Source organism: Labeo rohita, chromosome 23 (genome assembly GCF_022985175.1).
Source record: "Labeo rohita strain BAU-BD-2019 chromosome 23, IGBB_LRoh.1.0, whole genome shotgun sequence".
NCBI lineage: Eukaryota > Metazoa > Chordata > Actinopteri > Cypriniformes > Cyprinidae > Labeo > Labeo rohita.
Genome location: NC_066891.1, coordinates 26,364,654 through 26,382,789, shown reverse-complemented (window position 1 = coordinate 26,382,789; position 18,136 = coordinate 26,364,654). Strand labels below are relative to the sequence as shown.

At 34.6% G+C, this 18,136-nt stretch overlaps 1 protein-coding gene and 1 long non-coding RNA gene across 2 annotated transcripts; both read right to left on the bottom strand.

Annotated features, from left to right (window-relative positions):
• Positions 1 to 1,479: 1,479 nt before the first annotated feature.
• tnni1a (troponin I type 1a (skeletal, slow)) lies at positions 1,480 to 11,001 on the bottom strand. The gene is made up of 5 exons (XM_051095811.1): positions 10,960 to 11,001; positions 7,984 to 8,115; positions 7,497 to 7,586; positions 4,998 to 5,174; positions 1,480 to 2,100 (listed from the first exon to the last, which is right to left on the bottom strand). Exons 1-5 carry the CDS (start codon positions 10,966 to 10,968, stop codon positions 1,996 to 1,998), a joined length of 513 nt encoding a protein of 170 aa, XP_050951768.1. The 5' UTR covers positions 10,969 to 11,001; the 3' UTR covers positions 1,480 to 1,995.
• Positions 11,002 to 11,154: 153 nt separating this feature from the next.
• Positions 11,155 to 15,908, bottom strand: LOC127154349 (uncharacterized). The gene is made up of 7 exons (XR_007825476.1): positions 15,591 to 15,908; positions 13,798 to 13,853; positions 13,546 to 13,614; positions 13,306 to 13,364; positions 13,042 to 13,170; positions 12,462 to 12,563; positions 11,155 to 11,231 (listed from the first exon to the last, which is right to left on the bottom strand). It is a non-coding gene; the product is annotated as an uncharacterized LOC127154349 (long non-coding RNA).
• Between the last annotated feature and the right edge of the window lie 2,228 nt (positions 15,909 to 18,136).

Genomic DNA, 18,136 nt, shown 5'->3' with positions numbered 1-18,136 from the left:
ATATACACTGCCCTCCAAAAGTTTGGAAATGCCCTAGAAAAGTGGGGTTTTGGACAATATTGGCATGAATCCTTTTTAATTTGTTATAATTTTGCATGTGCAAAATGTCATCCAAAACCACACTTTGCCAGGGGCGTTTCCAAACTTCTGGAGGGCAGTGTACTTATCAGTGTTAACACTGTTTTAGCTATATGAAATGTCAGAAAGCTAGAAGCCAAATATGTCATAAAAATAACTGTTATCCACTTTATTTTTTAACACAGAAGTAAGCATATAGGCGAGACTTCCGGTTCATTATCCACTGTAGTGAAATAAGGAGAAGAATAAAAATGTGCAGTAAATGGTAAAACTGTTTGCACTACATACCAGTTTGTTCATAATTAAGATAATACATTAAAAATAATATACACCAATCTGCAATATTTCAAAAAGCCGTTTTGGGATGAGACCGGAAAGCCAGACCTGTATAATTGGGAATAGTGTATTATATTATATTATATTATATTATATTATATTATATTATATTATATTATTTGCCTTAATATTATAGAATATTTAAAAAAATAAAAATAAAATTACAAAAACATATAACAATTTTGCCTATAACATTACATATACACACATAGTGACTCAGTAAAACAAGAACATTAACTTTAAACTATCTACTTTAATAGATAAAGTAGAATTTATCTGTTTTAATCAATGATACCATTTACAGACCCTGATATCTTCATTGCCTTTGATAGGAACTTTTTCATGCTGTGTCAACTCAGCCTTAAATCTAGTTTTGTTGCATTGTTTCGGGTAGCAGTGTAGGTGGGATAAAATGTACTTGTTGTCAAAACAATGTTAGAATTTGAGACATTGTCATTGTACAACATTTTAAATGAAGTCAAGCATGTGGACCATCATTTGATGTCATTATTCACAGTGGCATTTGCTCTACAGTTCAGAATTCATTAAAGCTCAAAGGCTGGAGGTGTTTGCTTTATTTCCTGTGCCACACCTATAAGAGACAGAGCTGCTGTACTTTGACCAGAGCAATATGAAAGCCAAAGTAGACTATCCAGGGTTTGGCCTTAAAGGAAATAATAGGCAGGCAACTTCACTGGAATGACAAATCTGGTGGCATGTTTCCGCTATATTGTTTCGTTTACAATTGCTTCTATATTCACTTGTGCAGCTAGAGAAAAAAAAACATTTCAAGGAATGTCACAGTGAACTTTGACTGCTAAACGTTAAATAAGCACAGCAAGTGGCCTGAACACCCCACCCAATGCCAACACAGGGAAGATATCCACTATGCAAATAAGGGTTGGAGTCCACTGTCTTCAGATGACAGCATTCACAGTTAACGTTTCAGTTCCTGAACCAGCTCCTTATCTGTGCATGATCTTATTCAATAGCAATTTAAGCATTTGCATCAAATTAGACTAAACAAAGAAACACAGCACATCTGTTTGAATTCTTAAACCACTTTACTGTTATATAGCATGCAAAAAGACATGATCACGCTATCCTGGCTGTGTTAGTATACACTTTGGATGAGTTTTTTTTTGTGTGTGTGTGCTTTTTACTTTATATGTTTAATTTCAGCACTGCAAGTAAACAATAATTCATAGACATACTATCAGAAAGCATGAGAACTAAGCATGGGAAACTTTTGGTAAGACTAAACATATTTAATGAGTCTCGTACATTAACAAATATGTCTCTGTTTATTCACATAATGTACTAGTTACCTTCCATAGACTCTTCCTAATAACTGAATATTGACATACTAAAAGATAAACTAAGCTAGTAATTATTTACTTATTGGCCACGTAAAAGTTGCCCAAGAGTAGTTGCAATGAATTACAATTGTCATGTCAACGACATCTGAAATAACAGTACATCTGGTATTTAATGCTATATTTAGTATGTAACTCTAAACGTAATCCTTTTTAGTTGCCAAACAAAAAGCTGCATAATCTTGTCTGTTAACTAGATAGGGTTTCACTGGGTGGGGCCTTTTGCCGCATCAAACATCTTCTTTCTTCCCTCCATGCCAGACATGGCCTCCACGTTCTTTCTCCAGTCGCTGTCCTCAACTGGCCTCTTCTGCAGAAAGAGACAAAAGTTTTACTACTAACTAGCAATGATTAAACATGATTATATGGCCAAACTTCTGTAATTCCATTGAATATCACTATAATGAATTTGGGTTTGGCTGTTTGGGTGATTTCACTTGAGTGAAAGTTTTGAAAGGAAAATGGGTAATTTTAAAGACTTAAGGTTGAGATGATGGAATTTTCCAACGTGATCTCATGACAAAAATGTACCTGTGGGAACTTTTTTGCAAGATGCCAAATACATACTGCCACATACGTTTGTGAAAGCGTGTTAGTTTTTTCTCCCCAGAACAGATGAACGTACATATAGTACATTTTATGTGACGTTGGTTTTGTGTCACCGCAGTTCTGACTTGAAATGTCCATTGAGTGGTGCTGTAACTCTAATGCTCTGTGACGTTTTAAAATAATGTACCATCTGCACTACACCTAAACGGTAAAATGCAATTGCAAGCATGCCATCGTGAGTCATGTTTTTCAAGGGATTCGTACCCATGGATTCCACATCTTAAGTCCAGTTCCTTGCCGCCTGAACTAACGAGTAAGATTGTTACATGCGAAAAGCGAAACATGCGGAGCTGTAATAATAACTGTATACAAAAATGATTACAAGTCTTCGTTGTTTTACCCCATCTAGTGTTCATTTCTGTTGGAAACTACTTATTGGTACGTATTTCACACCTTGCGAGAAAGTTCCCACAGGTACGTTTTCGTCATGAGATCAGGTAGCACTTTTCCGTCATTTACGAGATGTTACACATCCTCTGAAAAACTACTGAATGTCTGGATGAAAACACGATGAAGAAGCATAAAATAGCATATAAATTGAAAGACTTGAAGGGATAGAGAACAAATTGTTGAATAAAGTCATTATTTTTGTTTTCTTTGCACTCAAAAAGTATCATAACATTACAGTTGAACCACTGATGTCACATGGACTATTTTATCGATGTCCTTACTACCTTTCTGGGTCTTGAACGTGTCAGTTGTGTTGCTGTCTATGCAGGGTCAGAAAGTTTTCGAATTTCATAAAAAAAATATATTAATTTGTGTTCCCGAAGATGAACGAAGGTTTTAATGGATTTGGATTGCATTTGGAATTCATTTTCGTTTGTGGGTGAATTTAAGCAGGTTAGCAAGATGACTAGCCCCTAGATGTTGTAAAAATGTAAAATTCCTACTATAAATATGTCAAAACTTAATTTTTGATTAGTAATATGCATTAGTAAGAGCTTCATTTGGTCAACTTTAAAGGTGATTTTCTAAATATTTTGATTTTTTGCACCCTCAGATTCCATATATTCAAATAGTCGTATCTCGGCCAAATATTGTCCTATCCTAACAAACCAAACATCAAAGGAAAGCTTATTTATTCAGCTTTCAGATTATGTATAAAGGACCACAAAACCAGTCATAAGGGTCAATTTTTTGAAACTGAGTTTTATGCATCTTTTGAAAGCCAAATAAATAAGCTTTGCATTGATGTATGGTTTGTTAGGAAAATATTTGGCTGAGATACAACTGTTTAAATATGTGGAATCTGAGAGTGCAAAAAAATCTAAATACTGAGAAAAACACCTTCTTAGTTATTAGCAATGCATATTACTAATCAAAAATTAAGTTCTGATATATTTAAAGTAGAAAATACTTACAAAATATCTTCATGGAACATGATCTTTACTTAATATCTTAATGATTTTTGGCATAAAAAAAAAAAGATAATTTTGCCCCATATAATGTATTTTTGGCTGTTGCTACAAATATACACATATTACTTAAGACAGGTTTTGTGGTCCAAGGTCACATATATTGAATGTTTTTAACAGTCACAATAATATTCTAAATTAGTGACAGAATTATATTGTGACAGAAATTTGAGTGTAATGGATTTTTGAAAAAGAAAAAATGTAGGGCTCTATTGATTGTTGTTGATTGAATGTTGAGATGTGGGTGTGGCACTCAAATGAACGCAGATGAACACAAGTTTTGCTTTTGATTTCGTGCCGACTTTACCTGGATTCTTGTCTGACTGGATCATTGAATCAGTAAGTTGTTTGTTGACTTGTGAACAACTGGTTTAGTCGTGAATGAATCATTCAGTGTGATTTGCAAACTGATTCAACACATCTTTGAAAAGTATCAGAATCAGTTCCCAAACAGACATCATATGTTGGACAGGGTGCTGATTTTTTTTTCACTTGTAGTAACATGGGACGATATGTTTTTATGAAATGTAGTGGAGTAAAAGGTTTAGTGTAGACAAGTAAAAGTCAAAGTACAGATAACAAGTAGCATTTAATCTGCTACACTATTGAGGTTTTGGTTTCTTAGGTTGTGTTTCATCTTTCTGATCAAATATACATAGTTTAAAAAAAAAAAAAAAATGTTTTTCCATTGAATTCTGCTACACATCCACACAAAAGCTTTTCTTCTAGTGTACCGCACTTATGTTGTCCACTCTCGTGTCTGTCATACAACACCCAACCTGCATTATATTCCAGACAAATGCTGAAAAGAATAAACACTGTCACCGTTTGCTCTCTAAAATCGTTGCCTTTTACTCCACGGCTTCGTATCCCATGAGCTTTCGCCTTTCAAACAGCTGCTTCTGGTGATGTCATCCTTCTGTCTGAGCTCTGTTAAGCTCTGAATAGTCAGGGTACATTGTTTCTTTTTGTTGATCCACAAGTTTTCCGAGTGTCAGTCCAAACACAAGGTTAAAAGGTTAGTAATGTTAGTAATGTTTTCACTGGTGTAACCTTGAAGGATTAACAGTTTTCTCCCGTTATCTTACATGGAACATGATGTCCTACTTGTGCAGCTTTGTTTTATATAGTTTCATCTGTGAACATGGTCGTATAACTTTACATGTACATGACGTCATACCTTCTCAGTATCCTCTTTCTTCACAGATTTGAGGTTGGCTCGTAGGTCCATTGAGACTTTGTGCTTTGAGCCTAGGAGGGATCTGAGGATGGCGTCTGCAGAAACCCTCACTCTCCTCAGGGTGGGCCGCTTGAACTTTCCCCTCAGGTCCAAAACCTTAATGTTCAGGTCTTTGACCTAGAAGATAGATGGATGATTGTTTAAAAGGAACCCTAGGTATTAAAACTTATTTGGCTCAATATAACATAAATGATGTCTCTTACTGAAATATGTAGTAGAAAACCCATGAAAGATTTACGTTATTTAAAAAAAAATCCATGTTGTTTTATACATATTTTGGACTATTATATAGATTATGTCAAAAGGTTGCACTCGCTGAACTGCTGCTGCTACCTGTTGCTATTTTTACCACAACAAAACTTGGAATAAACAACTCGGAAAATAAAATACTGATGCGATGATCACAGCTACTGAAAGAGCTTAGAGGTGGAGATGGATATAAGCGTAGGCTTATAACCAAACGTCATAGCATTGTTTGTTTTTTTATTCCCCACAAGGAGTCTAAATGGCCCTAAATATCGAGTGAAATCCATGCTTAGAAACTCCTTCAGTGGCTGTGGTGTCATGAGAAGCATCTACATGTTTACATCCTGCCAGGATGGCATCCAGCGTTTCTTGTCTCTGCCATTTGTAAGCTCTTTCAGTAGTTGTGCTCTACTAAAAGCCTCAGAGACATCAGGGCTAAAGTGAAGAGAACAAAGACGTAGGTCTTTAGAAAGTTTTATTGGTCCACAGGCAACTTCTCATTCTTTTCTCCTCTGCTTTTCGCTAGGAAAGCAGTGAAGACTTACATTGCTTCTCTTGTTGCCCTTCGACTGAAAATTACAACCAAAAGCCACTCAATGTGGCATGTATTTTATTTTCAGAGTTGTGTTGCGGTAAAAATATCAACAGGTAGTGCCAGTAGCTCACCAAGTGCAACCGTTTGATGCATTGAAATAATGGCACCCCCCATAGTCCTAAATATGCATAAAATTATTTTTTTTAATAACATAAATCTTTCAAGGATTTTCTGCTACTAAGAGACATCATACAAGTCTTAATATCGCGGTTGGCTTTAATTACTTTTTAGATATCTATCTGTATCTATATATATTAGATATATATATCTAACTTGCTATTTACAAAATGTATTGAAATCAAACGGGAGTTGGTTCACATGAGTAGCAATGTTTGTATTAGTTATAGTCTGTTTACTTTGTTCCAAATATGGTTCCAATTTGCATTTTCCCTTAGAAGGCTTTTGCTTATGTAGGGAGCAGAGAAATGACAGCATTTCCATTAACCGATGTTATGCGACTAAAACGTAATTTGTTCCTCTGGCGATAAGTCATGGCAATGGATTTTGGCTTTATTTAAAGAGGCGTATGCGTGTATCTTTACAGAAGCAGCATGTAGAGCTGCTTCAGAATCGTGTGGCGCTGCTGGTATAAACATAACATCAGCTCCGGTGGCCGTGTCGGAGCCTTTTTGTGCCGCAGATGTGTGCAGTGTACATAGTCTAAGCAATAATGGCAGGGAAAGCCCCTTATACTTGAGAGCGCGGCTGCGTGTTCTTGGCGTTTATTTTACATTGAAGAAAGATCATGTGACTTTTTAAATATGCCATGTGACCTGTAAATGCAAAAAGCCATTTCCATTGCAGTTTTGCAAAATAGACCTTTTTTTGATGCGTTTCCATTCAATGGCATATAATTCGCAATTTCAATTTGTGCATCTTGAAGGGTAACGAAAACGTAGGTATTTATGGATTTTTTTTATCAGTGACGGAAAAATCCGAAGACTGTCACGTTGACAGATTACACTTATTGTAAATTGTAACTGTAATTTCCACCCCTGTCCAGTTGGTGGCGAGTACGCTCCAGTGTGGCAGCAGAGCACAGGATTCAGAACAAAAACGAAACTGTCAGGAATCTTTAACTATGCGTTTGATTATGCACAGGCGAGTAAAATCCCACTTTAGCTACAGCGATCTATCACGCCACATTACAGAGTGCCAAAACTGTATTTATTGCTTGAATTTCCTAATGACATGGACAGAATTTGAAATCTGAGACTTTGTTTCATATCAAAAGTAACAAAGCTCAGCCTATTGCGATTTATTGGATGGGAGGTGCACTATGTACCGTTTATTCATCAAAATTCAGCATACATGATTAAAAATGAAAATTTAAATGACGGATAATGACGGAATTTTTACGACCCTGTCTGTCAAATAGACTAAAATGTTAAAGTCTAACGCAACCTTTGGTACACTTAGGAGTAGCACTTAGGTTTGGAACAGCCCATAGAAACATCTAACAAAAATTTCCTCCACCTTTTCATGAAATTGCACTTACTCAGAACTGCACACTAATATTAGAATCCTACGAATAGCTCAGATGAAGACAGCAATTGTCCAGCTGGTTATTAAACTATGGCTTATGTGGATTTTCATACCTCACGCTTATTCAGTAAGACTTTGGCTTCAATATCATAGCGCTCCTCATCCACCACATCAATCTTAGCATGGAGCTCTTGACAGAGTTTCTAAAAAAGACAGAAATGTTAATCAAGTTTCAGGAATCCTTTTTGATGTGAATGCGTGTTATATTACACAACGTGCCGACTAACAACATAAAAGCTCGACCAAAAGGTCTTTTGTTGTAAGAAACCAAATAGCATATGCCAATTTTCCTACTTATCGTTTCACTCAAACATACGTCTCATAATAATGACTGTGGTAGGCTTGGATGGGTATTTACATTGCAATTAGTCAAATTAAGATAGACAGGCACTGGCCAGGACATTTGCATCAGCCTTTTGAAAGCTAATATGCAAATAAATAGGCGGAGCGGCGCAAGCAGCAGTGATTGTACCATTAGATTTCAAGTGAGCACCAAATAAGCAAACCGGATGTGGTGTTTAGTATGTGGACTATAGTTACCTGAAGCTCAGCGAATGACATGCCCTGTGTCTGCAGAGGAGGAACTTTCTCCGTCAGATACCTCTGCTTCTCCTCCTCTTTATCTAACACTTCCTGATCCAGTTCTTCTTTGGCTTTGGCCACCATCATACTCTGAAAACAAACAACTAAATGTCAGCAGGCCTGTTTCAACATCCACACGTGTGCTCTTTGTTTTTGAAAGTGTTCATGAAGACCGCGAGTGTGTAGAACTTTGAATTACCTGATGAACATGTATATAAAAATCCAAGTAAAGTTTTTACACAGCTTTATTTACATATTTTGCTTTTCAGTACTTTGCACTTCTTATTATTTAGTACTTTGGTTCAAAAAGGGTAGGGTAGGGCCAAAAAAATGTGACCCTGGACCACAAAACCGGTCATAATTTTTTAAAATTAAGATTTCTACATCATCTGCAAATATAAAAAAAAAAAAATGTTTATAGAACATTTTGAGTCTCAAAAAAAAAAAATGCTATTTTCTTTAAATTACATCAAAACCCTTGTCAGACCAGTAAAAACTACTCCAAATGTTGTCCCAATTAGTCAAACTTAACAAAGAATTTCATATTGTTAAGGCTTTGTGAGTCTCAGCATGCATTGCAGCATGAATAAATTATAGGATTATTGTTTTGCTGTTTGCTGACTTAATGTAAACTTTTTGTTGTTGTTTTGTCATTATTGTTAGTTATTTGTTGCACTGTAGTGTAAAGAGCTCATCTTTTTAACATTTGTTGATTGCAGCCATTTTTGAGGTTTGTGTGTCTAGTTTTGAGGTCTAGAGTATGATTAACCACTTATATCTGTTAGCTGTATATCTTAGTCTTGTAAGATCTTTTACAGACAAAGACAATGTTGTCTACATACTAGATTAAGTTATCTATTAGGAGTTATCTCTAAGGAGAAGTCCACTTCCAGAACAAAAATTTACAGATAATGTACTCATCCCCTTGTCATCCAAGATGTTCATGTTTATTCTTTCTTCAGTCATAAAGAAATTATGTTTTTTGAGGGAAACATTTCAGGAATTTTCTCCATATAATGGACTGATATGGTGCCCCGATTCTGAACTTCCAAAATGCTGTTTAAATGCAGCTTCAAACGATCCAAAATGCAGTTGTAAACCAGCTGATACCAGCTGAGTTGATAACCAGTTGATACCAGCTGAGGAAGAAGGGTCTTATCTAATGTAATGATTGATTTCTATTAAAAAAAAAAATACAATTTAAATACTTTTAAATATCAAACGCTTATCTTGTCTTGCTCTCCCTGAACTCTGTGTATTCTGGTTCAAGACAGTTAGGGTATGTCGAAAAAATCTGATCGTATTTTCTCCCTCAACTTCAAAAATCATTTCAAAATCATCCTACATCACTGCAGAAGTACCGACACAGTCTGTACAAAGAGAACATGCAAAGAAGATCAAACACCCTTAACAAAAAAGGTAAAACAAAAAATAAGATGATTTTGAAGTTGAGGGAGAACATGAGATGGGAGTTTTTCGACATACCCTAACTGTCATGAACCGGAACAAAAACAGTTCAGGCAGGGCAAGATGAGACAAGCACTTGACATTAAAAAGTATATATATATATATATATATATATATTTTTTTTTATGAAAATAACTGATTGTTTCGCTATAAGATAAGACCCTTCTTTCTCGGCTGGGATTGTTTACAACTGCATTCGTGATCGTTTAAAGCCACATTTAAACTGCATTTTGGAAGTTCAAACTCGGGGCACCATATCAGTCCATTATATGGAGAAAAATCCTGAAATGTTTTCCTCAAAAAAAAAAACATAATTTCTTTATGACTGAAGAAAAAAAGACATGAACATCTTGGATAACAAGGGGGTGAGTACATTATCTGCAAATTGTTGTTCTGGAAGTGGACTTCTCCTTTAAGGTTTTGATATGTAAAAAATTAAATGATCTCAACAACAGTAATTGTTGTTTCAGTTGCTGCGACAAGACTTTTTCTTTTAGCAAAATAAGACAATCAGCATTGCATAAACAAACAAATTGATGTTGGCTAAACAAAGTATCTTTACTGAGAAAAACTACAAAAACTATTGTTGAGAGAACTCAAAAGTCTTACTGCATCAAGTTGCCTTTTTTTTTTTTTTTTTAAGTTTTCTTAACTATAGTTTCTACAGCTATTGCTACAAATATACTTGAGCTACTTATGACTGGTTTTGTGGTCCAGGGGCACAAGTCATCTGACATCATTGTTTTACCTTTTTTTGTAAATGGCATTTGACTTTCTTTGCATGTTCGCTTTGTAAATGCTGGGTCGGTACTGCCGCCTTTGTCACTCAAGACTTTTCCCATGTGGCTATGTAATGCGTGTGTTGAACTAGTGCAAGACAAGCATTTGTGATTGTTTTTTTTTTTTTTTTTTTTTTTAAGAAAATTACCAATCTTTTGCTAGCTAAAACCCTTATTCCTGGGCTGGGAGCTCTTTGAAGCTGCACTGAAACTGCAATTTGGACCTTCAACCTGTTGATCCCCACTGAAGTCCACTATATGGAGAAAAATCCTGGAAAGTTTTCCTCAAAAACCTTAATTTCTTTTCGACCGAAGAAAGAAAGACATGAACATCTTGGATGAGATAGGGTTGAGTAAATTATCAGTAAATGTTCATTCTGGAAGTGAACTAATCCTTTAATGTCTGTTTAGTATGTATTAAGAGACTGAGCCATTTACTTTTAAAACCCCAGGTGTGAGTATTGGGACAGGGCCAACACATTTCTGCCATCTAGTGGTGTGTTATTTATTCAAAAAATACTATTGTTTATAATTACGGATTAGTGATTGAACAACCCTCTAATCTTTAAGTAAGTATCAAAAATTGTATCTTAACTCTTAACTTAAACCTCAAATAGTGCAGCTTGATAAGAGGGACGAATTATAAATATGAATGTGAATGTTGAATTTATATGTGCTGCAAACCAACCTTCAGCATTAGCTTTCTTGATGCTGAGATCTTGGACTTCCTCTGAACCAGAGATGTGAAAGTTAAAAAACAGCACAGGTAGTAGAGATGACTGAATAATCAAAGTTTTAGTTATTTTATTAGAGAAAATAATGCATTGCTTACCTCTTGCCTGAAAATACAGCATAAGATGTGCATTAGTATATATTGACAACATATCAGACTAAATATTGTTATTGTTGGTCTTAGACAGACACACTCACCCTTGTTCAGGCATCTTCGCAACTTAACCTCTATGAGAGAGCAAAACCATTTTATACAGTGTTTCCTAGATGAATTTACTACATTAAATCGAATTTAACTCCCACTGAATTCGCATAGAATGAATTTAGGAATACATCACGGCCACATCCTGTCCTCCTCTGACCCACTCACATTTTCGGCATATCTCTAGTCAAAGACCGAAACGGCCCTCAGACAAAGTGATGAGTTATCCTGCTACTTTCTCAGCTGGATTTACATAAAGAGCAAGAATTTGGACCTGTTCTATTCTATTCTATTCTATTCTATTCTATTCTATTCTATTCTATTCTATTATTCTGAAAATTATAAGAAGGTCAGGATGAGAACCATTGATAAACGAGACCTTCAGTATTGTTAAAGAAAAAAAATAGACATTTCAGCTTTGTAAACTATTCACAATATATAATTGTCCTCCTACTGATGAGTTACATCAACTGACTTGATAAAACTACTAATTATATAATACAATATTATATTATATTATGTTTCTCTAATGCATCATAATAACCCATACAATAACCTGACCATTTAATTTATTATAATAAAATGTGAAATACATATATATATATATATATATATATATATATATATATATATATATATATCCTTTCTCTAAACCGATTGTCCTATGTACAGTAAATTATATTATATTATATTATATTTTATATTATTAGACATTTCAGCTTTGTAAATTATTCACAATAATTCAGTCAACTCAAAAAAGTTTATTCAACTTGAAATGTTAAATTATATATATAGTATATTTTAGTTGAATCAACTTAAATTTTAAGGCAGCTGAGTTACTTACCCATCTGTTAAGTTTAGCTAACACAAATATCTAAGTTGTTACTTAGTACAACTTAACATTTCAAGTTGAATAAACTTATTTTAGTTGACTGAACTTAAAATTTTAAGGCAGCAGGGTAACAAATCATTTTAAGCTGACTCAACAAATTGTGTTTTTTATTTTTTACAGTGTAATGCATCATAATGACCAATTAATTTCCTGACCATTATGAGAGACAATTATAAAAATCATGAGAAGGTCAAGATGAGGAACAATGATAAATGAAAGCTTCAATATTTTAAAAAGACAATAAAACAGTGTCAGGAAGCGATATAGGAAAAAATAAAAAGCGTACCATAAAATGAATGGAAAATATATAGTTTATCAATGTCTATTGTGATCATTAGATTTCCCATCAGTAAAAGCATCTTACCTTACAGTGTGGGTTTGTACTGTGTTGTCCTCAAGCTGATAATTGATAACAGAGTAGAGATGTGTTCCCTTATTTAACCCACAGCGTCTCTGTATCTCTAATCTGTCAGTGGAGGATATTATTAGAGCACAAATCTTCACTCTCTCTCTCTCCTTGTCTGTCTGTGTCTCACACATTAGGTTCATCTCATGGCTCCACGGCTCTTTACTATCTGTCTGTCTGCTGCGCCAGTGGACCATCATCGGTCTGCTTTATCAGCTGATTCGTCTGCTATGCTGTGAAATGTCAATATTCAGTGGCTCCAAAGAGTATTTGGACACTTAAGCCATTGTTAATATCGGAATGTTATTGAATTAGATATGAAATATCAAAACAAGAGCTTTCCTCAGGACTAACACCACTTTCTGAGGCATTTTACAGGCAGTGATTTTTCCACACAGGTGTCCTGTCAGAAAAACCACAGGTGTAGAACATTATGCTTACTATCAACATGATCCACTAACATCTGGCGAGCAGAAAATGTCAGATGAGGGAATTACAGGAATAGTTCACCCAAAAAAATCACTGAAAATTTACTCACCCTCAAGCTGTCCAAAATGTAGTTTGTTTCTTCATGGGAACAGATTTGTATAAATGTAGCATTACATCACTTGCTCACCAATGGATCCTCTGCAGTGAATGGGTGCCGTCAGAATGAGAGTCCAAACAGCTGATAAAAACATCACAGTAATCCACAAGTAATCCACACCACTCCAGTCCATCAATTAACGTCTTATGAAGAGAAAAGCTGCGTGTTTCTAAGAAACAAATCCATTATTAAGATGTTTCAACATCAAACCATTACCTCTGTCTAAAATACGAATCCCTTAGCCATGATATTGCTTTCTCCAGTGAAAAAGTTGTCTGAATCAGGAGAAGGAGAGAAATATGCACATATCCAGCACTGTTTATAAGTGAAAACCGTCCAAAACGGTTCTAAACAAATATGTCACATATGTCACAAAAACAGTGTATAACAGCGCATTGTGTGTGTGTGTGATGATGTGATCTGTCTGTCTGCATGTGTGTGTTTTAAATCCAGCACCTGTCGAGCAGCAGGGCCACATTCCTCTCCTCACAGATCTCATCCAAACCCTGATCCACTCATGCTGACCTAGAAATTCACGAACACTGCATGATGGTCTCATTTCTGCAATGACTGTGATTATGTATTTTTGGAATAGAGATACATTATGCCTGATGAAGGCGAGACATTTTTTTATCATCATACATCCCCAGTCAATTGATTATAGAAGGTTAAAGTACCAAAAATGAAATTCTGTCATTAATTACTCACCCATCCCAAACCCACAAATTAAGATTCATTTGATGAAATCCGAGAGCTTTCTGACTCTGCATAGACAGCAACACAAAAGACACGTTCAAGACCCAGAACGGTTGTAAGGATATCGCTAAAATAGTCCATGTGACATCAGTGGTTCAACCGTAATGTTATAAAGCTATGAGAATACTTTTTGTGTGCAAAGAAAATTAAAGTAACAACTTTATTCAACAATTTCTTCTCTTCCACATCAGATACAGTGGCATGTGAAAGATTGGGTACCTCTCGCAGAATCTGAAAATGTAACTAATTTTAGCAAAATAAGTGAGATCAATCAAAATGCATGTTATATTTAGTTTAGTACTGTCCTAAGTAAGATATTTTACATAAAAGATGTTTATATATATAGTCCACAAGAGTATAGTATATATATATATATATATATATATATATATAGTCCAAACAATAGCTGAAATTATTAAAAGTTCCCCCTTTAAAGTTTGGGAACCCTTGTTTCTTAATACTGTGTGTGGTTACCTGGATGATCTATGACTGTTTTTTTGTTGTTGTTGTTTTGTGATAGTTGTTTATGAGTCCCTTGTTTGTTCTGAACAGTTAAACTGACGCTGTTCTTCAGAAAAATCCTACAGGTCCTGCAGATTCTTCAGTTCTCCAGCATCTTTTGCATATTTGAACCCTTTCTAGCAGTGACTGTATGATTTTGAGACATGAGATTTTCACACTGAGGACAACTGAGGGACTCAAACACAACTATTAAAAAAGGTTCAAATGCTCACTGATGCTCCAGAAGGAAACACGATGCATTAAGAGCCGGGGGGTGAAAACTTTTGGAATTTGAAGATCAAGGTAAATTGCACTTAAAGGAGAAGTCCACTTTCAGAACAAAGATTCACATATAATGTACTCACCCCTTGTCATCCAAGATGTTCATGTCTTTCTTTCTTCAGTCGTAAAGAAATAGTGTTTTTTGTAAATGATCCCAGCCAAGGATGAACAGTCTTATCTAGCTAAACGATTGGTTATTTTCATTAAAAAAATACAAGTTAAATACTTTTTAATCTCAAACGCTCATCTTGTCTTGCTCTGCCTGAACTCTGTGGCTCAAGACAGTTAGTGTATGTCAAAAAACTCTGATTGTATTTTCTCCCTCAAATTCAAAAATCATTTCAAAATCATCCTACATCACTGCAGAAGTACTGACCCAGTCTTTGCGAAGTGAACATGCAAAGAAGATCAAACACCCTTAACATAAAAGGTAAAACAGCAATATAGGACGATTTTGAAGTTGAGGGAGAACATGAGATGGGAGTTTTTTGACATACCCTAACTGTCTTTAGCCAGTATACAGTGCTCAGTTTAACTGTTCAGAACAAACAAAGGATTCATGAACAACTATCACTAAACAAAATAAAACAGTCATAGATCATCCAGGTAACCACACACAGTATTAAGAACCAAGGGGTCCCAAACTTTTGAAGGGGGTTATTTTAATAATTTCAGCTGGTGGACTATATGTAAACATCTTCTACAGCACTAAATAAAAAATAACGTGCATTTTGTATAATCTCTCTTATTTTGTTAAAACTGTTCAGATTTTCACAGATTCTGCAAGGGGTTCACAAACTTTCGCATGCCACTGTATGCACTGTAATTGAAGTCTAGAGACACAAATAGTGTAATAAAATAAATGCTTAAAACACCTAAAAGTGTATTTTGGATGTTTTCTTTGCATTAATCTGAAATTACATTTTATGAAAAGCTGAATAACGCAAAATCTCAACACTAACCAGAGCATGAAGAATCAGTGGTATCGCCTGCAGTGTTATATCTGAAGCAAAAGCAGTAACATCAGTTTCAGTGTTGGTTTAATGAAGCCACTTGTTACTGTGGCCTGTAATACTAAACCTGACCTTAGATTAACATAACAGCATGTTGCCGTCACATAGGGTCAGTGTAATGAAAATATATTTAGGCTATAGTCGTCAACAGCAGCCGCACTCTGCCAAAGAATCAGTCATTCATTCAGTCCTCCTGAGCACCAGAAAACCTGAAGCAGGGCTTTATTTATCAGCATCATGTCAACAGATACTTCTCTGTAGGTGCTGATTCACCTATGAGAAAAAACATTATATTATATTAAATATTATATTATATTATATTATATTATATTATATTATATTATATTATATTATATTATATTATATGTGACCTTGGACCACAAAACCAGCTGTAAGTAGCACAGGTGTATTTGTAGCAATAGCCAAAAAAACATTGTGGGTCAAAAGGATCGATTTTTCTTTTATGTCATGATTTTCTTTTAAATCATTAGGATTTTAAGTAAAGATCATGTTTCATGAAGATATTTTGCAAATGTCCTACCGTAAATATATCAAAACAAAATTTTTGATTAGTAATATGCATGGCTAAGAACTTTATTTGGACAACTTTAAAGTTGACATTCTCAATATTTTGAATTTTTTTCCATCCTCAGATTCCAGATTTTCAAATAGTAATTTCCTATCCTAAAAAAAAACATACATCAAGCTTATTTATTCAGCTTTCAAATGATGTATAAATCTCAGTTTCAAAAAATGGACTGTTATATTATATTAGAAATTTGAACTGATAAATTATTTATGGTACATATTAGTCCACGTAATGTCTGAGTCAGTCTGCCCTCTGCTGGAGGTCTTTTTGCACTGAAATGAAATGAAATGAAATTTGCACTGAAATGTATTTACTTTTTATTATTTTATTATTTGTACATATTTATATATATTAAGTTGATATTTTAATAATTTAACCATTTATATAATTTAACAACACATTTTTATGTTCATGTTCACATTTCTCTGCTGTTGGGTAATGGTCACATTTCCCCTTGTTTATTTTATTTATTTATTTATTTTTAAATGTATTTATTTAATTTTTTCTGTTTTAATAATTTAATTAATGATTAGCTTTCAATCAAGCTCCCACCCACAAACCTTTGGGAAACCCTGACAAAATATGACTTGTTAATTAAAACTAAAAATATATTATTAAATATATATCTATTAGATAATATAATTTTATAGATATTAAAGAAGTGCACATGTAAACACATGTAAATAAATATACATAAACAGCGGGTAAAATAAGTATTGAACATGTCGACACTTTTCAAGGTAAATATATTTCCAAAGGTGCTGTTGACTGTTGACCCAAGTAATCCATACATACAAAGAAACCAAAACAAATAAGTTCATAAATTAAGTTATGTGTAATAAAATGGAAAAAGTATTGAACACATGAAGAAAGGGAGGTCCAAAATGGAAAGCCAAAGACACCAGCTGAAATCTATCAGTAATTAGAAAGCAGTCCTGCCCCTTGCCAGTGGAAATTAATATTAGCTGGTTCAGTCCCAACACCTATAGTACCAGGATGATGAAACAAGGGTGGACATTGCAGCAAGACAGTGATTCCAAACACAGCCAAGGCAACTCTCAGTTGGTTTCAGAAAAGGAAAATAAAGCTGCTAGAATGGCCCAGCCAATCAACTGATTTGATTCCATTTTATTACACATAACTGAATTTCTGAAATCATTTGTTTTGTATTTTAATAAATTAATGAATAATTAAAATATACTATTAAATAGCTGTTGTACAAAAATGTACTAGTGCACTAAGAAGAGCTAAATTTCCATTTATACATTTTAATAAGTTCACAGTCCTTCACATGAATTTTGATAGACTAATATGTGTTACTATATGCGGTTAAAAATTCCAGTGCGGCTTTAGTTTTCTAGAGCATTCACAGTTTATTGACAGAGATCATTCAGGAAGGTGTCTGTTTTCTGTTTATTAAACACGAGCATCAGGTTAAAGAGTCGTGCTGAATTCATCAGGCTCACACTCGTATGCTATTTTAACACAGTTTACACACACGGTCTCTCTGCTTCTCACATGCCTCTGTGAATGACGCACACAAGCACACAACCTTCTGGAATGTGTCTACAGTGAAACAGGACAACCACAGTCCAGATAAAAAAAAAAAAAAAAACAAATAGCTTGTTAGCATGACATTTTTTCCTACTTTCTTCTTTGAAACACCACAGAAGATACTTTGAACAATGTTAGCAAAGTCGTTCTCAGAAAAAAAGACACAAAAGTTGTCACTGAGGCAGTACAAATTTTACAAAATGTACATCTTTGTACCTTAAATGTGCATGTAATTATCTTAAGGGTACATACAGTATTGCCAAGTTCACGGTTTTCCGGCGGAATTGGGCTACTTTAACACTGATGCCGCGGATTGTTTTTCATGTCCGTGGGTTTAAGCGATCCTAATAAC